Below are 21,812 nucleotides of genomic sequence, written 5' to 3' on the forward strand. Positions count from 1 at the left end.
CATACCAATTTTTTTTTTTTTTTTTTTTTTTTTGCTGTACGCGGGCCTCTCACTGTTGTGGCCTCTCCGGCTGCAGAGCACAGGTTCCGGACGCGCAGGCTCAGCGGTCATGGCTCACGAGCCCAGCCGCTCTGCGGCATGTGGGATCTTCCCGGACCAGGGCACGAACCTGTGTCCCCTGCATCGGCAGGTGGACTCCCAACCACTGCGCCACCAGGGAAGTCCCATACCAATTTTTGAGTAACTTTCCAAGTGGCAATCAACCCACCCAACTATGTAGTCTCCCCTATCCCTTCTCTGCCTTCATATATACATCCAGGGTCATGCCCTATATTTTCCCCTGACATCACCTAGAGCACATCATTTCTAAAACTTTACAATACTAGAGACCTAGGAGTCATCCTCTAACTGTCCTTCTCTCTCACTACCCTGTACCAGTACCTAAGCAGTCACTAAACCCTGGCAATTATACCAATAAACATTTTTAGGTTACACTGGTTCTCAATCCCCAGAAATCCTGAATCAGACTGCTGAAGCAATGACCCTGGAATTTGCATTATTTATACATTCCCCATGTGGTATGAGCACCACACTTTATCATATTTCTGTGTGATACTTCTGCCTGCTATTATTATCTAAAAACTCAAACTCTCACTAAAGATATATATGTATCCAGGTAAAGGCTGTTATTCTACTAGCTTAAGATATGAATTTATAACACATCATTTATCATCTCTTCTGGAGATGAAAATAAAAATCTTACTATAAGGATAGCTACAGGTTTTGTCTGATTTTCCAAAATGTACTGTTAGCTTGGAAGTCTTCTCTGACACTTCAAAGTTAAAAGCATCCTCTCCTGGGCTCCTAGAGTGTTTTGCTCCACTTCTAACTTATCACCTTATAGAGAAGACTGTGAGGTCTACTTCATCACTAATCTGTGAGCCCCAGAGAGCAAAGGCTATACTCCTATCCCTATCTAATAATGCAGAGCATAATGCATGCTTGTTGGCTGAATTAAAGTACCAATAAATTAGACATCCATTGCTGTAACTGTAAGAGGTACAGAAGCAATGATTGTCCAACCGTCTTCTTGGCAAAAAAAAAAAAAAAAAAGTTAAGTCTGTTTAAATAGATATAGAAGTCCAATGTGTAAAGCAAAGAGAATCAAAACTGCTCTGTCTGGATGACCTGAGAAACTCAGAGCCCTATCTACTCTACCCCACATTCCCTATTTGACAGCTACCCAGTCAAACTCAGAACCAGGAAAACTAAGTTCTAGTTCTGACTCTACCAGTAATTAGCTGTGTGAACTTGGGCAAGTCACTTATCAATATGGCCAGGTCATTTTTTTTATACGCAAAATGAGCAAAATAAACTAGATTATTATATGGTTCTCAAATTTTAGTGCTTATTGGGATCACTCTGAAAGCTCATCAAATTGTAGATTCTTGTGCCATATCGCTAGAGATTGTAATTTACCAGGTCTGCAGTGATTCTGCTACAGGTGGTCAGAGGAGCACACAATGAGAAACCTTGGACTGGATGTTTTCTAAGGCCTCTTCTATCTGTCTCTCTGTCACCATTCTCAGATCTCTACTTACCCACATCACCTCCTCTACCACATCTCTTTTGGACTCCTCTAGTGGTTTACTTTCACCAATTTGTTTTCTTTAATCAGCATAGTGCCAGTTATTAATGAACAAGCAGCATACTGAACAGGGGTCCTAGACCATCAAAAGTGAGCTTCACTCTGTAGTCCTGATTAGATTACTGCCAAACTAGCTAAACTGTTAAATGCCAGGACTAAAAATAGCCTGCTGCATGTTTAAAATAACATGCTCACAGTTAGCTTGGGGCTTTGCTATTTTTACTGAAGGAAAGACAGAGACAAGTGCCCAGAGGTTGAAAGGGAATTACTTAAATAAGGAGGCTGCTATATGAGGTGAGAGCCTAGGAAGAAGCCAGGAGGTGGCACAACTAGTTCAACAGGCATCAGGGGGCTTTCTGTGAATTAAACTAAAAATTTTGGTCTGATTTCTCCATAAGGGAAAAACGCGCTCATCGAAATTTTACCAGCAATGACAGAGATAAGAGTAGGAAAGGTTAGGCAACATCTGGGATTCGATTTGGAAAGTGTCCAAGTCATTGTCAAAGGCCGTCCGAGAGCCAGTGACCATACAGAGAGTCTTAGGAGACCTCATCTGAGAGCGTGAAGACCTCCTGTGAGGGGAGGAAGTGTTACAATGCCAGCGTCTTTTTCCTCCCTTTTTTTTCCCCCAGAATTCTGTAAAAATGCAAAGAAAATTGGGTGGTACTTGAGAATTGGGGGTGAGGATTACCGCAGATGAGAAACATACTTCTATATTTCAGTTCCACGCCACAAATCCATACAATTCCGCTTTTCAACTGTACCAAAGAATCTGCTTATGAATTTGACACGGTCTTAATGGTAGCATGAAAGGCCGAATTTTTCACGTGTTAATATTTTTTCCACATTTATCCTTGAATCTGAAGAACTTCATACAGTACTGTAAATTTAACTTACATTGAGTTTGATGACAGTTCTTGTGAAGAGCTTCTGCATGTAACAGACACACAGTTAAAGAACACAGCAGAGTACAACATTTGCAGGACCAATTCTGGAACCAACAGATGTGACCTCTCATTTGCCATCTTATATATCAGTTTTACCAGCTCCTTCTAAATGTGTGTATTATTTGTAAGGAAAAGAAGGAAAACCCTAAGACTTGTCTAATAACTTAGTGGACAATGTGTGTGTTGGGTTTAGGATGGATAGCAAAGTCTTTTTGAGCTGTGTTATCTAACTTGTATATACAACTGTAATTAAAAGTTTGGATTCACCTGTTTCTCGCGGTTTACAATGATGAATCATTTGAAAACTCTGGAAATGTGACTAGGATATGATTTAAGACTGTAGAAGTGAAGAAGCTCTTCAAGTACTAAAACTAAAGACTTCTAGTTTGGGGCTCAAATTCAGTTAAGTACTGTTTGTATGCCAGGATATGTGAGATGTAAATGTAATAGGTCACTTTTCACCCTTGTAGCTATAAAATAAAAATTCTGTAAAACAGAAATAGATTGTACTACTGAATTAACAAAAGTTATACTAAAGTATCATGTTTAAAAAAAAAAGTATATATATATATATATATATATATATATATATACACACACACACAGAGTTAAGCTGTTGCTGTTACCCTGTCTGGATTTGAAAAATGTGCTGATATATATATATATGTACACACACACACATCCACATATATATATATATGTGTATATATATGAAATACACACACACATATATATATATTATATACCCGCACACATCTAAAATGGCCTAAAGCAGACATCCATGTAATTACAGCTGCAAAATGAAGACATTTCGGAGAGAACATTGTATCATAGTTCATTCATTTGCAGTGGATCTTTGTTCCTTTTTACTGTGGTAATTTTAGAAATGAGTGTCAAGTTTGAAATTAGATCTGCTAAGTTGGGGTTTTGCTGCTTGAACTCGGCACTGGGTCCTCAAATAAACTGATGTGAATGTAGTATTTTCCCCTGTGTGAAGAAGCAGCCGCACCCCAACAGAATAGGAGGAAAAATCTAAAACTGTTTCAAGTTTTATCTTTTTGTATATGAAAATAATATAATAATAATAATAATTTTGGTCTGAACACTCAAAAGAACTTCCTAGATACAACTTAGTTTTGATTTGTTGAATAATTAAACCCAGAATTGTGACATTACCTGCTGTCATAAATTAATATGATAGGCCAAAAAGATCAAATTAAGACAAGTTTATTTTTATCATTTTACTGAAGTATAACATACACACAGAAAAGTACACATATGTGTACTGTACAGCTTGTTGGGTCTTCAGAAACTTAACACACCCATGTAACCAGCATCCAGATAATGAAACTGAACACTACCAGTACCCTAGAATTCCCTCTTATAACGCTTTCCAGTTAATACCCGCTCCCCAACAAGGACACCCACTGTGGTGATTTCCATCATAGTTTAGTTTGCCTAGTTTTGTACTAAATATAAGTAATATTAAATGTACTGTATTGTGTTTGGCTTCTTATGTGGGACTCATCAATATTGTTGCAAGTAACTATATACTGTTGATTCTCACTGCTATATAGCACCCTAATGAATGAATATACCACAGTTTATTTGTCCATTCTACTGTTGATGGGCATATTCGGATAGTTTCCAGTTTGAAGCTATTACCAACAGTGCTGCTATGAACATGCTAGTATATATCTTATGATGAACATATGTACCCATTACAGTGGATACACTGTATATATATATACAGTGTCATATATATGTTAGCCACCCCTGTCATCACCCAATAAGCCACTGAACAAAGTGGCCATGATGGCAGGGATGGAGGTTATGCATGGTCTCAGCAAAACAGACTGGAAGTGGAATTGCTGGGTCTTTAGTGTCCAGGGAAGTGGAATTGCTGGGTCTCTTTTCCATCTCAGTGAAACTTCTAGGGTTCCAGTGGTATGAGAGATATGCCTTATAAGGTAAAGGATAAGTTGTTCCATCTGGCCTCTCCTACAACCAAAAAGGAGACAACATGTAGTGGGCCATTTTAGATTTTGGAGTCAACATATTTCCTCATTTGTGTGTACTACTCCAGCCCACCTACTAAGTGACCTAAAAAGTTGCTGGTTTTGAGGGAGTCTCAGAATAAAGAGAAGGCTCTGCAAAAGGTCCAGGCTACTGTGCCACTTGTACCATATAGTCCAGCAGATCCAATGGTGCTTGAAATGTCAGTGGCAGAAAGAGATGCTGTTTGGAGCTTGTAGGTGAATAATCACAGTACAGGCCCTGAGGATTTTGGAGCAAAGCGCTGCCATCCTCTGTGGGTAATTACTCTCTTTTTGAGAAATAGCTTTTGCTCTGCTACTAGGTCTTAGTAGAGATTGAATATTTAACCATGGGCCACAAAGTTACAATGAGAGCTGAGCTACCCATCATGAATTGTGTGTTGTCTGATGCACCAAGCCATAAAGTTGGCTGTGAAGAGCAGCACTCTGTTAGCAAATGGAAACAGTATATATGAGACTGAGCTCAAGCAGGTCCTGAAGGCACAAGTAAGTTATATGAGGAAGTGGCCCAGATGCCCGTGGCCCCTACTCCCGGTACATTATCTTCTCTCTCCCTGCCTGCTTTAATGGCATCATGGGGAGTTCTCTATGGTCAGGTGACTGAGGAAAATAAAGCTAAGGCTTCGTTTACAGATGGTTCTGCAAGATATGCAGACACCATCTGAAAGTGAACAGCTATAGCACCTACAGCTTCTTTCTGGGACATCCCTGAAGGAAACTGGTGAAGGGATGAAGTGAGCAGAACTTCAAGCAGTACATTTGGTTGTTCACTTTGCTGGAAGGAGAAATGGCCAGATGTTTGATTATATACTGATTCATGGGCTGTGACCAATAGTCTGGCTAGATGGTCAGGGACTCAGAAGGCACATGATTTGAAAATTGGTATCAAGAAAATATGGGAAGAGGCATGTGGATAGAACTCTCTGAATGCGCAAAAAACATGATGATATATGTGTCCCACATGAACACTCACCAAAGGGTTATCTAAGCAGAGGAAAATTTTCATAATCAAGTGGATAAGATGACCTGTTATGTGGATACCCATTAGCTTCTTTCCCCAGCCACCCCTGTCATCACCCAATAAGCCAATGAACAAAGTGGCCATAGTGGCAGGGATGGAGGTTATACATGGTCTCAGCAAAACAGACTTCCACTCACCAAAGTCAACCTGGCTACAGCCACTGCTGAGTACCCAATCTGTCAGCAGCAGAGACCAACACCTAGTTGGTCTCTGATATGGCACCATTCCCTGGAGAGGTCAGCCAGCTACCTGGTGGCAAGAGGTTGATTGCATTGGTCCACTTCCATCATGATCAGGGCAGCATTTTATTCTTACTGGAATAGTAAGAATAAATTACTCTGGATATGGATTTGCCTTCCCTGCACATAATGCTTTTGCTAAAAATCACCAACCAAAGATTTATGGAATGCCCTATCCACCATCATGGTATCCCACAACATTGTTTCTGATTACAGAACTCACTTCACAGCAAAAGTAGTTTGGCAATAGACCCAAGTTCATGGAATTCACTGGTCTTACCATGTTCCCCACCATTCTGAAGCAGCTGGCCTGACAGAATGATGGAAAGGCCTTTGGAATACTCAGTTATAGCACCAACTAGGTGGCAATACCTTGCAGGGCTGAGGCAAGGTTCTGCAGAAGGTTGTGTATGCTCTGAATCAGCATCCAATACATGGTACTGTTTCTCCCATGGCCAGGATTCACAGGCCCAGGAGTCAAGCGGTAGAAATGGAAGTGAGACTATTCAATACTACCCCTGGTGACCCACTGCAAAATTTTTGCCTCCTTTTGCCATGACTTTATGCTCTGCAGGTCTAGAGGTCTTAGTTCCAAAGGGAGTAATGCAGGAGTCACAACAATGATTCCACTGAACTAGAAATTAAGACAGCCACCTGGCCACTTTGAGCTTCTCATGCCTCTGAGTCAACAGGAAAAGAAGGAACTTACTGTGCTGGCTGGGGTGATTGATCCTGACTACCAACGGGAAACTGGACTACTACTCCATGATGGAGGTAAGGAAGAGTATGTCTGGAATACAGGAGATCATTTAGAGCATCTCTTCTACCATGCCCCATGATTAAGGTCAATGGAAAACTACAATAACCCAATCTAAGCAGGACTACTAACAGCACGGGCCCTTCAGAAATGAGGGTTGTGTCACCTGACCAGTTAAAGAACCACAACCAGCTGAGATGCTTACTGAGGGGAGAGGGAATATGAAATGGGTAGTGGAGGAAGGTAGTTATAAATACCCGTTATGACCACATGACTAGTCAAGCAAATATCTTTGTTTTCTTCTCTCTCTCATGCCCATGTCATATAACATAAGTTGTATTAATATCAGTTAACTTTATATCATAGTATTTAAGTTATATGATATCAAGCAGAAGAACAAACATCACCCATCCTCTTCTGGGGAAGGAGTTAGTATATTTTCAGTTTTATTTACAGCAGTTGTATTATGTTAGGCAGAAGTATGACTTTGTTATTGTCTTTATTTGGAGATTAAATATGGTTTAAGGAGATGTGTATGAATGCATAGTTGACATGGAGTGGACTGTGATGGTTAGTTGTATGCGTCAACTTGGCTAGGCAACATTACCCAATTAAATTAAATACTAATCTTGGTGTTGCTGTGAAGGTATTTTGTAGGTTCAGCTAACATACGTAATAACTAACTTTAAGTAAAGGAAATTATCCTTGATAATGTAGGTAGGCCTCATCCAATCAACTGAAAGACCTTAAGAGCAAAACTGAGGTTCCTCTGAAGAAGAAAAATTCCTCCTGAGGACTGACCGTATCATTAGCTCCTGCCCAAGAGTTTCCAGCCTGCCCTAGAGTTTTCAGCCAGACCCTCCAATTGCGTATGTCAATTCTCTGAAATAAATCTCTTTGTATACGTATACATAGATTGTGGCTATATATGTCCTACTAGCTCTGTTTCTTTGGTAGAATCCTGACTGATATGGCATCTACTATTCCCTACCACTATGCTAAAAAAGCTATCAGAGATAGACATAGAAAGAAGTCTAGTATGTGGTTTCTGTCCTTGAAAAATTCATAACCTAAAGAATATGAAAAGTCAGCATTGTAAATTATGTCAGGTAGTAGTATATTATTCAGTGTCAAATGAGTGTCATCGAATTAAGTAGTCAAGGAACTTAGAGGAAAATAAAAAGATCTCTGTGGACTTCAGGAGTGCTCAGGGCACATTCTGTGGAGGAAATGGGGACAAGGATCAAGTTATACATAACCTATTAAGTTTCAATTGCTTCACTGCCTGCTTACCTTTCGAAGGTGCCCAAGCTCCATCGAGTAATTAGACATTCTGCCTGATATGCAGTGAGAGAAGTACAGAAAAACCTAAACTTGGCGTTTAGAAGCCTTTAAAGATTGAATTCCTCTCCACCACTCGGAAGCAGTGTGATCTTAGACAAATTTCATACTATAATACTTTAAGCCTCAGATTCTTAATATATTAAATGAGGACAGAGTATACATCCTGTCATCATAAAGTAATAGTGAGAAATAAAGAAGTTATAATAAGGTGCCTTTCACAGAGGAAGTGCTCAACCAATGTTAAGTGAATGCAAAAATATCTCCATATCTTTAAAAATGAAATACCTACTAAATATGAAACCCAACAACACTAAATTTCAGATAGTTATAAGAGGAAGTATCCTAGATAAACACACTTTAAATCAATGGCATAAGCTAATTTTTCAAGAGATGAAGTATCTGACTTTCAAAAAACTATTTTGCTCAGGTTCTGAAACCTGACCAAGTTTTTAATAATTTTACCATTTCCACTTTATGCCAGAACTCTCAGAATACAATCTATAATTGAACTTCCTGTATACATAAGGAATTTACAATTAAAAAATGTTTGGTGTCTTCCAAAAAGTAGGTTCTGCATTCATACTACAGTACCTTCAGGAGTATCTTCAGGAAGAGAATACTTCTTCTTCCTTACAATAACAGCTTTACTTTCCACTTGTCTAGTTCCTGGTGATGCTTTAATAATACAACATATTTCTGATGTATTTGAAGGAAACTGCAAAAGAAAAAAGCAGATATTGCATATTTTTTCCAGGTACTATATCTATAGATTGTTTTATTTTATTTCAAAGGCAAATAGTCTCAATATCCATATATTTCATAGATATTAACAATAGAAAGCATCTATGAAATGCTTATTTCACTCCAGACACTAGGTAATTGGTTTTAAAACATTTGCTTATTTAATATTCCCAAGAACCAGCAAAGCAGATTATATTACTCCCATTTGTAAAACAAGGAAACTTATGTTCAGAGAGGTTAGATAACTTATTTAAAAACAGAGAGAAAGTAATGAGTTGAGATTCAAGCACTCCAAAGTGGGAGAGAAAGTTTACAGGATTTACTGAGTTAAAACATAAATATAAATTTAAGTCAGAGCCAAACACTAGATTTCCTTGATTTCCCAACTCAGTTAATTTTTTTTGAAATTTTATGAGGAATATTTATTTCTTCTATAATTGATAGATTAAATTAAATCACCTTTTTATACCACTTTACATCCCTTCCCCCATAGCACTAACGTTTAGTCTTTCTACTGGTTACCTTTATAACTTTTTTCTACATTGAAGTATAGCTGATTTACAATATCGTGTTACTTTCAGGTATACAGTGCAGTGATGATTCAGTTATATATATATATATATTTTCAGATTCTTTTCCCTTATAGGTTATTATAAAACACTGAGTATAGTTCCCTGTACTATTCAGTAGGTCCTTGCTGGTTATCTATTTTATATATAGTAGTGTGTATATATTAATCCCAACCTCCTAATTTATCCCTCCCCCCACCCCCCCCTTACCCTTTAGTAACCATAAGTTTGTTTTCTAGGCCTGTGAGTCTCTTTCTGTTTTGTAAATAAGTTCATTTATTCAGTTTTATATATATATATATTTTTTTTCAGATTCTTTTCCCTTATAGGTTATTATAAAACACTGAGTATAGTTCCCTGTACTATTCAGTAGGTCCTTGCTGGTTATCTATTTTATATATAGTAGTGTGTATATATTAATCCCAACCTCCTAATTTATCCCTCCCCCCACCCCCCCCCTTACCCTTTAGTAACCATAAGTTTGTTTTCTAGGCCTGTGAGTCTCTTTCTGTTTTGTAAATAAGTTCATTTATATTGGTTTTTTTTTAGATTCCACACAGAAGCGATATCATATGATATTTGTCTTTGTCTGGCTTACTTTACTTAGTATGATGATCAGATCCATCCATATTGTTGCAAATGGTATTATTCCATTCTTTTTTATGGCTGAGTAATATTCCATTGTATAAATATACCACATCTTCTTTATTCATCTGTCGATGGACATTTAAGTTGCTTCCATGTCTTGGCTACTGTAAATAGTGCTGCAATGAGCACTGGGGTGCGTGTACCTTTTCAAATTATAGTTTTCTCTAGATATATGCCCAGGAGTGGAATTGTAGGATCATATGGTAGCTCTATTTTTAGTTTTTAAAGGAAACTCCATAATGTTCTCCATAGCAGCTGTACCAATTTACATTCCCACCAACAGTGTAGGAGGGTTCCACTGTAGTTTAGATTTGCATTTCTCTAATTAGCAATGTTGAGCATCTTTTCATGTGGTTTTTGGCCATCTGTATGTCTTCTCTGGAAAAATGTTTATTTAGGTCTTCTACCCATTTTTTCATTGGGTTGTTTGGTTTTTTGATACTAAGCTGCATGTGCTGTTTGTATATTTTGGCGATTAATCCCTTGTCAGTTGCATTGTTTGCAAATACTTTCTCCCATTCTGTAGGGTGTCTCTTCATTTTGTTTATGGTTTCCTTTGCTGTGCAAATGCTTTTAAGTTTAATTAGATACCATTTGTTTATTTTTGTTCTTATTTCCATTACTCTAGGAGACGGATCCAAAAAGATATTACTGCGACTATGTCAAAAAGTATCCTGCTTATGTTTTACTCTAGGAATTTTATACTATCTGGTCTTACATTTAGGTCTTTAATCCATTTTGAGTCTATTTTTGTGCATGGTGTTAGAGAATGTTCTAATTTCATTCTTTTACATGTAGCTGTCCAGTTTTCCCAGCACCACTGATAACACTTCTGAGCACCAACAAGGTCACAAGACCCAGCCTAGCCAATCAATGTATTCCATGCCACTAGACACAGGGACTGGCTCAGAACAGGACACCGTAAATGGGCCAACAGGAAGAAAGGAATGCTGAACCTGAGATTGTGACAAAAAACCAGAATCGTTAAAGGGGACCAAAATGGTCCCAGATTGATACTCAACCCTAGCTACACTTGTAGTAGAAACAGACACAAATCTTAGGAGGATGAGATCTCCAATTTAGGTCCATAGGATTCTCATCAAATAAGAGCAACAAAATAAATGATCAGGGTCAAGGTCAGTGTCAGAGTTGTTCTTCAAGATTCAGCTCAGAATAGTTTTAAGCAGAAATGATGGACAAAATACATTTCACATCCTCATATAATTTCACTATAATAACAAGAAAGTAAGTACCAAAGGGGCTGTAAAAAACGCTATTGGTAATTTGATAGGGATTGTCAGTTAATTTAGACAATATCCCGTCAAGCAGACCGTCTCTAGAATAAAGAAATACCGTATCTTTCAAACATGACATATCTTGTCTCTTAGAACTCAGAAGTAGAGATACATATTTATGAAGGGCTCCTCCTATTTTAAATAAAGATTATACAGAAACCTCTTCAAATGTAAAATTCATATCACCCTCTGAAGTAGACATCTGCAATTTTCCTGCCCAGAATTCATTTTCCATCCTTCTGATACTGAACAGTACCAGAGTTTTCTTGGGAGAATCTACTCATTCGCCCTTTGGCTGGTTGGAAAACCACTGGGAGAGACAGAAAGGTTGATGAAACCTGGATTTCACTCATGAGGAGTGCACAGGTACTGGCTTGCCCCCAGGCAGGTAAGACAGAGGTCTGCCCCAGCAGCTGCTGGGTTTCCAGCAGCCACCTCACAGCACTCCCCAACCTGAGTGAAGTGAATGCCCCAGCACAGCTCACTCCATGCCACCGCGTGGCACTGAATCTAGGGCAGCAGCTCAGGGGAAAAGACTTGACCTTGGGATGCAGAGGTGACCCGGTTCTGGGGCACAGCCAAGGTAGAGCAGCAGTGCTGACTGCTGGTGTTTACTCAAGCAGCACCCCAGAAACAGCCCAGACTTCTGACAACAGCACAGCCACTGGGTTTCCCCGCGACCACCTCGCTATGTACCCCAGCCCAAGCTGAGTGTGGCTCACTCCATGCCACACCACAGGTCTATATCTGGAGCAGCCACGACCTGGGAAAAAATGTGACGAACACAGGCAGAGCATTGGACTTCTGTAGGTACACAAGCCCTCCTTTGGGGCAAAGGTCCTGGTGCAGGGAGAAGGAAAAACAATTAAAAACAGAGCCAGCATGAGCCCAACCCTCAGGGCTTCTACTCCAGCAGCTTGGGATCACAACCCGCTGTGACTGGGTTGTTACAGCCATGCAGCAGAGAGGAAGTCCTGCCTCACAGCCTGTGCAAGTTCTAGCCCCTCCATCTCCAGCCCCACCTCCTCCAAGGTGATAGCTGCCAGCAACACTGAAGAAAGGCATGACTGGTGTCCACATCAAATCCATCCCTCCCACCAAAGGCACTGAGCACATACAGTCTACAGAGAAAAACTCCCATGTAAGAACACCTCTTCAAGACCATAACAGGTAACTGTTTGATTTAAATTCCAAGAGGCAGAGAAAGTTAAGCAAAACAAAAAGGCAGAGAAACTGCCCTCAATTGAAAGAGCAAGGGAAAAAAACCCTGAAAAACAAACAAATAAAAATAAGCAATTTACCAGATAAAGAATTCAAATCATTGGTAATAAAAATGTTAACTGAACTAGGAAAAATAATTGATCTAAACACTGATCATTTTAACAAGGAAAGAGAAAATATAAAAAAGACCTCATCAGAAATGAAAAATTCAATAGTTGAAATTAAAAAACACACTAGAAGGAATGAATAGCAGACTAAGTGATACAGAAGAATGCATAAGTGACCTAGAAGATAAAATAATGTAAATCATCCAATCAGAACAGCAGAAAGAAACACAAATTTTAAAAAAAAAGCAACCTATGAGATCTTTAGGATAATATTAAGTGTGACAACATTCACATTATAGGGTTTCCAGAAGGAGAAGAGAGAGAAAAGGGGATTGAAAATGTATTTGAAGAAATTAGGCTGAAAACTTCGCAAATCGAGAAAAGGAAACATATATCCAGGTACAGGAAGCACAGAGGGTCCAAACAAGATGAACCCAAACAGACCCATAGCAGGACACATCATACTTAAAATGGCAAAAGTTAAAGATAAAGAGAGAATTCCAAAGGCAGCAAGAGAAAAACAAAGAGTCATATACAGGGGAATTCCCTTTTTGCTATCCTCTGATTTTTCTGCAGAAACTTTGCAGGCCAGAAGGGAGCAGCATTATATTTTCAAAGACCTAAAAGGGAAAAACCTACAACCAAGGGTACTCTATGCAGTATTATCATTTAGAATAGAAGGAGAGATAAAGAGCTTCTCAAACAAGGAAAAACTATAAGAATTCATCAATATTAAACCTACTTTAAAAGAAATGTTGAAAGGTCTCTAAATGGAAAAGAAGTAAGAATCTAGAGGAAAGAGAAAATTCCACTAGGAAAGGCAGGTATATAGTAAGGATTGAAGATTACTTAAATAAACCACTGTGCAGATTAAAAGACAAAATATTGTAAGAGCAACTACAACTACAATTACCAGCAAAAGGATAAGCATGAAGATGTAAAATATGACATCAAAAACACAAAATGTTGGGGAGGGGAGTAAAAAATGGAGATCTTTTAGAATGTGTTTGAACTTAAATGAATACAAGTTTAAAACAAGTAGATATAATCCTGGGTCAATATTATTTCTATGGTAACCACAAATCAGAAAGCTACAGTAGATAAAGAGAAATCAAAAAGAAATGTACCCAAGTACACTACTAAAGAAAATCATCAAATCACAATGGTAAAAACAAAAAGAAGAAATCAACAGAGAACAACTACAAAAAACAACTGGAAAAAAGTAATAAAATGGCATAAGTACATACCTACAATAATTACTTTATGTGTCAATGGACTAAATGCTCCAGCCAAAAGACATAGCGTGGATGACTGGATTAAAAAAAACTCTTCAATATGCTGCCTATCTGAGGCTCACTTCAGGGCTAAAGACACACACAAAACTCAAAAACTGAAAGTGAGGGGATAGAAAATATATTTCATGTAAACAAAAACAACAAGAATGTGGGGATAGCAATACTCATATCAAACAAAATAGATTTTAAAACAAAGGCTATAACAAAGATGAAGATTAATTATCATTCACAATGATAAAGGAATCAATACAAGAAGAGGGTATTATACTCATTAACATATATGCACCCATACAGGAGCAACTACATATATAGAGCAAATACTAACAGACATAAAGAGAGAAATCAGCAATAATACAGTAATAGTAGGGTACATTAACACCCCACTGGCATCAATGGACAGATCATCCAGACAGAAAATCAATAAAGAAACAGTGGTCCTAAATAACCCAATGGACTGGTTGTACTTAATACATATCTATAGGACGCTAAATCCAAAAACAGCAGAATACACATTCTTTTCAAGTGCACATAGAAAGTGCTCCAGGGTAAATCACATACTGGGCCACAAAACAAGCCTCAACAAATGTAAAGGGATAGGAATTATTATCATGCATTTTTTTCCAACCACAATGGTATGTAAATACAAATCAACTACAGAAGGAAAAATGGGAAAAGAACAAACGTGTGGAGACTAAACAACATGATACTAAAAAACCAATGGGTCTATGATGAAATCGAAGAGTAAACCAAAAAATACGTCAAGACAAATGAAATGGAAAAAAAAGTTCCCAAAATCTATGAGATGCAGCAAAAACATTTCTAAGAGGGAAGTTTATAGCAATACAGCCTTCTTCAAGAAACAAGAAAAATCTCAAATAAACAACCTAACATTCCACTTAAAAGAATTAGACAAAGAAGAACAAACAAAGCCCAAAGTCAGCAGAAGGAAGGATAAAGATTAGAGAGGAAATAAGTAAAATAGAGATAAAAACCATAGAAAAGATCAATAAAACCAAGAACTGTTTTTTTAAAAAAGATTTTAAAAATTGATAAACTTTTAGCCAGGTTCATCAAGAAGATAAAAGAGAGGACTCAAAATAATTAATGAATGAAAAAAATAATAATAATTAATGAAAGAGGAGAAATAACAACTGACAACAAAGAAATACCCCCGCAAAATCATAAGATAATACTATGAACAGTTAGTATGTCCACAAATTGGACAACCTGGAAGAAACTGACAAATTTATAGAAGCATACAACCTGCCAAGACTGAACCAAAAAGCTACAAATAATTTAAACAGACCAATCACTAGAAGTGAAATAGAATCTGTAATTTAAAAAAAGCTCCCAGCAAACAAAAGTCCAGGACCAGAGAGCTTCAGAAGGGAATTCTACCAAACATATAAAAAAGAATTAATACCTATCCTTCTCAAACTATTCCAAAAATTGAAGAGGAAAGAACACTCTCAATTCATTCTATAAGGCCACCGTTGCCCGGATACCAAAAGCAGACAAAGACACTACAAAAAAAAGAAAATTACAGGCCAATATCTTTGATGAATATAGATGCAAAAATCCTCAACAAAATATCAGCAAACCAAATCCAGTAATATATAAAAAGGATCATATACATGATCAAGTTGGATTTATTCTAGGGTCACAAGGACAGTTCAATATTCGTAAATCAATCAGTGTGATACACCCAATAACAAAAGCAAAGATAAAAATCACATGATCATCTCAATAGACACAGAAAAAGCATTTGACAAAATTCAACATCCATTCGTGATAAAAACTCTCATCAAAGTGGGTACAGAGGGAACATATCTCAACTTAATAAAAGCCATTTACAACAAGCCCAGAGCTAATATCATACTCAATGGTGAAAAGCTGAAAGTCTTTCCTCTAAAATCAGAAAGAACACAGTGGGCAGAAGATGCCCATTCCCAACAATTCTATTTAACATAGTAATGGAAGGCCTAGCCACAGCAATAAGGTAAGAAAAACAAAGAAAATGTATCCAAATTGGAAGAGAAGAGGTAATACGATACTTTGTATAGAAAATCCTGAAGCCTCTACACCAAAATTATTAGCAATAATAAATGAATTTAGTAAAGTTGCATGACATGAGATTAATATACAGAAATCTGTTGCATTTCTATACACAAAGAAAGTAAAAAATACAAAAACAATCCTGTTTAAACACACAGAGAAGAGAATAAAATAACTAGGAACAAAATTAACCAAGGAGGTGAAAGACCTATACTCTAAAAACTATAAAACATTGATGAAAGAAATTGAAGATGATACAAAGAAATGAAAAGATATCCTGTGCTCTTGGATTGGAAGAATTAATATTTTTAAAATGGCCATACTACCCAAATCAATCTACAGATTTAATGCAATTCCTATCAAAATAAACATGACATTTTTCACATAACTAGAACAAATAGTCCTAAAAGTCATATGGAACAACAAAAAGACCCTGAGTTGCCAAAATAATCTTGGGAAAAAAGAACAAAGCTGGAGGTATAACCCTTCCAGACTTCAGACTATACTACAAAGTTACAGTAATCAAAACAGCAGAGTAGTGGCACAAAAAGAGACACATAGATCAATGGAACAGAATAAAAAGCACAGAAATAAACCTACACAACTATGGTCAATTAATCTATGACAAAGGACACAAGAATATACAGTGGAGAAAAGACAATCTCTTCAACAAGTGGTTCTGGGGGAAAATGAACAGCTACATGTAAAAGAATGAAATTAGAACATTTTCTAACACCGTTTACAAAAATACAAAATTACAAAATGGATTAAAGACCTAAATACAAGACTAGAAACCATAAAACTCCTAGAAGAAAACAAAGGTAGAACACTCTTTTACATAAATAGTGGCAATATTTTTTGAAAATGTCTCCTAAGGCAAAGAAATAGAAGCAAAAACAAACTAATGGGGCCTAAGTAAACTTAAAAGCTTTTGCATAGTAAAGGAAACCATAAACAAAATGAAAATACAACCTACAGAATGGGAGAAAATATTTGCAAATAATATGACCAAAAAGGGGTTAATATCCAAAATATATAAACAGCTCATAAAACTCAATATCAATAAAAACAAACAACCCAATAAAAAATGTCTAGAAGACCTAAATAGACATTTTTCCAAAGAAGACATACAGATGGCTAACAGGCATATGAAAAGATGCTCATCATCGCTAATTATTAAAGAAATGCAAATTGAAACAACAATAAGATATCACCTCACATCTGTCAGAATGGCTATCATCAAAAAGTCTACAAAAAACAAATGTTGGAGATGATATGGAGAAAAGGGAACCCTTGTGCACTGTTGGTGGGAATGTAAATTGGTGCGGCCATTATGGAAAACAGTATGGAGGTTCCTCAAAAAGAAAAAATTGAACTACCATTTGATTCAGCAATTCCATTCCTGGGTATATGTGCAGAAAAAATGAAAACACTAATTTGAAAAGATACATGCACCACAATGTTCACAGCACCACTATTTATAATGCCTACGACATGTAAGCAACCCAAGTGTCCGTTGACAGATAAATGGATAAAGAAGATGCAATATATACATACACACACACACACACACACACACACATATATATATATATAAAATGAACCATTAGCCATAAAAAAGAATGAAATTCTGTCATTTGCAGCAATATGGATGGACCTAGAGAATATTATACTTCATGAAATAAGTCAGACCAAGAAAGACAAATACTTTATGACATCTCTTATATGTGGAATCTAAAAAAATAATAATACAAATGAATATACAAAACAGAAATAGACTCACAGATATAGAAAACAAACTTGTGGTTATCAAAGTGGAGATGGCAGGGGAGAGGGACAAATTAGGGGGACTGGAGTAACATAAAAACTACTATGTATAAAATAGATTAACAACAAGGATACATTGTAGAGCACAGGGATTATAGCCATTATTTTACAATAACTTATAATGGGGGTACAGTCTGCAAAAACACTGAATCACTATCTATACGACTGAAAATAGTATAATATTTTAAATCAACTCTACTTCAATACAAACAATTAATTACTTTTAAAAATTAAAATAAGATAAAATCAGCAAAAGGAAAAGGCACATAGGGTGGAGTCCAGAAGAAAAGGCATATAGAACTGAATTCAGGAGGATACGCTTCCAGTTGTCCACTCCTAGTTGAGGTCACATGGAGAACACTTATTTCTCCCATGTACAAAGTACTGCCAACCAGGGAAGCTCAGTGAGCCTTGGCATCAGGGTTTCTATTTGGAGTCAGTCACATAAGCATGCAGTGCCTGCATGACTGACCTCAGCTACTCAGACCCCAGTCCCCCAGAGGTCAAACTGATACAAGGTGGCCCAAAGCCTCAGGCAACAAAAACAGGTGTTTACCATAAATCACTTGCTAGCATAAACTATCTGGCCTGGCTCAGAACATACAAAAACACTGTTATCAGTCAGGATATGCCAGGGGCTCAGAGATCATCTCCCAGGAGCCTCACCACAGGATAGGCCTGAGGACCTTGGGAAAGTGCAGGCCTTATAATCTAACCCTTTCCTGCATACATATAATATACAAGGAAATGACAATTAGGGTAATAGAAGAGTCCCAACAGCAGTATGTAAGAGAGAAGACAGTGGAATGATAGCATCACAGAGCAGAGAGAAAAATCGCTCTCAACAAAGAAGTATGTACCCAATAGATGCAGAAAAAAATTTTAATAAAAATCACATTCACATCATAGCAAACTAGAAATAAGGGGAAGTTCTCAACCTAGTAAAGGATATTGGTAGTCCTGAGTATTGTTTCTCAAAGACTTTCTATTTTTTGTGGAGAATATACACCTCCTATTCCCCTTCTGATTCAGTAAGGACACGTGAGTATTTCTGGCCAATGAGTTTCTGTTGCGGCCTCTCCCGTTGCGAAGCACAGGTTCCAGACGCGCAGCCTCAGCGGCCATGGCTCACGGGCCCAGCCGCTCTGCGGCATGTGGGATCTTCCCAGACCAGGGCACGAACCCGTGTCCCCTGCATCAGCAGGCAGACTCTCAACCACTGCGCCACCAGGGAAGCCCTGGCCAATGAGTTTAGAGCAGAAGTAATGAACGTCATTTCCAGGCCAGAATATTTAATTGCCAATGTAAGAAGACATTCCAGAGTTTTCTTTTTTTTTTTTTACTGGCATAATTTCTAGCAATATTCAAGATGCAGGCTGCTCTATGAGCAGGGCCCTAAGTCAACCCAATGGACATAAAGCATGATCAAGAAATGAACCTTTATTCATTCAGCTGCTAAAATTCTTTTACTTGCTTCTTACCACAGGTTATCCAGCTTAGTACAAGTTATCTATAAAATAACGTGCACAAGCTTTAAGCTTAACAGGGAAACTTTTTTTTAAACATCTTAATTGGAGTATAATTGCTTTACAGTGTTGTGTTAGTTACTGCTGTATAACAAACTGAATCAGCTATATGCATACATATATCACCATATCCCCTCCCTCTTGTGTCTCCCTCCCACCCTCCTTTTCCCACCCCTCTAGGTAGTTGCAAAGTACCGAGCTGATCTCCCTGTGCCATGCAGCTGCTTCCCACTAGCTATTTTACATTTGGTAGTGTATATATGTCAGTGCTACTCTCTCACTTTCATCCCAGCTTGCCTTATCCCCTCCTGTGTCAAGTCAATTCTCTATGTCTGTGTCTTTATTCCTGTCCTGCCCCTAGGTCCATCAGAACCATTTTTTTTTTAAGATTCCACATATATGTGTTAGCATATGGTATTTGTTTTTCTATTTCTGACTTACTTCACTCTGTATGACAGAACCTAGGTCCATCTACCTCACTACAAATAACTCAATTTCATTTCTTTTTATGGCTGATTAATATTCCATTGTATATATGTGCCACATCTTCTTTATCCATTCATCTGTCGTTGGACACTTAGGTTGCTTCCATGTCCTGGCTATTGTAAATAGTGCTGCAATGAACATTGTGTCACATGACTCTTTCTGAATCATGGTTTTCTCAGGGTCCATGCCCAGTAGTGGGATTGCTGGGTCATATGGAAGTTCTATTTTTAGTTTTTTAAGGAACCTCCATACTGTTCTCCATAGTGGCTGTATCAATTTACATTCCCACCAACAGTGCAAGAGGGTTCCCTTTTCTCCACACCCTCTCCAGCATTTATTGTTTGTAGATATTTTGATGATGGCCATTCTGACTGCTGTGAGGTGATACCTCACGGTAGTTTTGATTTACATTTCTCTAATAATTAGTGATGTTGAGCATCTTTTCATACATTTGTTGGCAATCTGTATATCTGCTTTGGAGAAATGACTATTTAGGTCTTCGGCCCATTTTTGGATTGGGTTGTTTGTTTTTTTGATATTGAGCTCCATGAGCTGACTGTATATTTTGGAGATTAATCCTTTGTCAGTTGCTTTGTTTGCAAATATTTTCTCCCATTCTGAGGGTTCCCTTTTCATCTTGTTAATGGTTTCCTTTACTGTGCAAAAGCATTTAAGTTTCATTAGGTCCCATTTCTTTATTTTTCTTTTTATTTCCATTTCTCCAGGAGGTGGATCAAAAAGGATCTTGCTGTGATTTATGTCATAGAGTGTTCTACCTATGTTTTCCTCTAAGAGTTTGACAGTGTCTTGCCTTACATTTACATCTTGAATCCATTTGGAGTTTATTTTTGTGTATGGTGTTAGGAAGTGTCCTAATTTCATTCTTTTACATGTAGCTGTCCAGTTTTCTCAGCACCACTTATTGCAAAGGCTGTCTTTCTCCACTGTATACTCTTCCTCCTTTATCAAAGATAAGGTGATAATACATGCATGGGTTTATCTCTGGACTTTCTATCCTGTTCCATTGCTCTATATTTCTGTTTTTGCGCCAGTACCATACTGTCTTGATTACTGTAGGTTTGTAGTATAGTCTGAAGTCTGGGAGCCTGATTCCTCCAGCTCTGTTTTTCTTTCTCAAGATTGTTTTGGCTATTCGGGGTCTTTTGTGTTTCCATACAAATTGTGCATTTTTTTGTTCTAGTTCTGTGAAAAATGCCATTGGTAGTTTGATAGGGATTGCACTGAATCTGTAGACTGCTTTGGGTAGTATAGGCATTTTCACAATGTTGATTCTTCCAATCCAAGAACATGGTATATCTCTCCATCTGTTTGTATCATCTTTAATTTCTTTCATCAGTGTCTTATAGTTTTTTGCACATAGGTCTTTTTTCTCCTTAGGTAGGTTTATTCCCAGATATTTTATTCTTTTTGTTGCAATGGTAAATGGGAGTGTTTCCTTAATTTCTCTTTCAGATATTTGATCATTAGTGTATAGGAGTGCCAGAGATTTCTGTGAATTAATTGTGTATCCTGCAACTTTATCAAATTCATTGATTAGCTCTAGTAGTTTTCTGGTAGCCTTTTTAGGATTCTCTATGTATAGTATCATGTCATCTGCAAACTGTGACAGTTTTACTTCTTCTTTTCCAGTTCGGATTCCTTTTATTTCTTTTTCTTCTCTTATTGCTGTGGGTAAAACTTACAAAACTCTGTTGAATAACAGTGGTGAGAGTGGGCAACCTTGTCTTGTTCCTGATCTTTGAGGAAATGGTTTCAGTTTTTCACCACTGAGAACAATGTCGACTGTGCGCTTGTCATATATGGCCTTTATTATGTTGAGATAGGTTCCCCTTATGCCTACTTTCTGGAAAGTTTTTATCATAAATTGACGTTGAATTTTGTCAAAAGCTTTTCTACATCTATTGAGATGATCATATGGTTTTTATCCTTCTGTGTGTTAATATAGTGTATCACAATGATTGATTTGCATATATTGAAGAATCTTTGCATTCCTGGGATAAACCCCACT

General features: G+C 37.5%; 1 protein-coding gene across 1 annotated transcript in view; it reads right to left on the reverse strand.

Annotated features, from left to right (window-relative positions):
* Positions 1 to 3,341: 3,341 nt before the first annotated feature.
* The window catches only part of MEIKIN (meiotic kinetochore factor), a 134,004-nt gene continuing 115,533 nt past the window's right edge, over positions 3,342 to 21,812 (reverse strand). The window contains exons 10-11 of the mRNA XM_070045181.1: positions 8,605 to 8,728; positions 3,342 to 5,987 (exon numbers count right to left, since the gene is read on the reverse strand). Coding sequence (XP_069901282.1) covers positions 5,911 to 5,987; positions 8,605 to 8,728 — 201 coding nt within the window. The 3' untranslated portion in view covers positions 3,342 to 5,910. The remainder of the gene's footprint in view (positions 5,988 to 8,604; positions 8,729 to 21,812) is intronic.

Source organism: Globicephala melas, chromosome 3, assembly GCF_963455315.2.
Source record: "Globicephala melas chromosome 3, mGloMel1.2, whole genome shotgun sequence".
NCBI lineage: Eukaryota > Metazoa > Chordata > Mammalia > Artiodactyla > Delphinidae > Globicephala > Globicephala melas.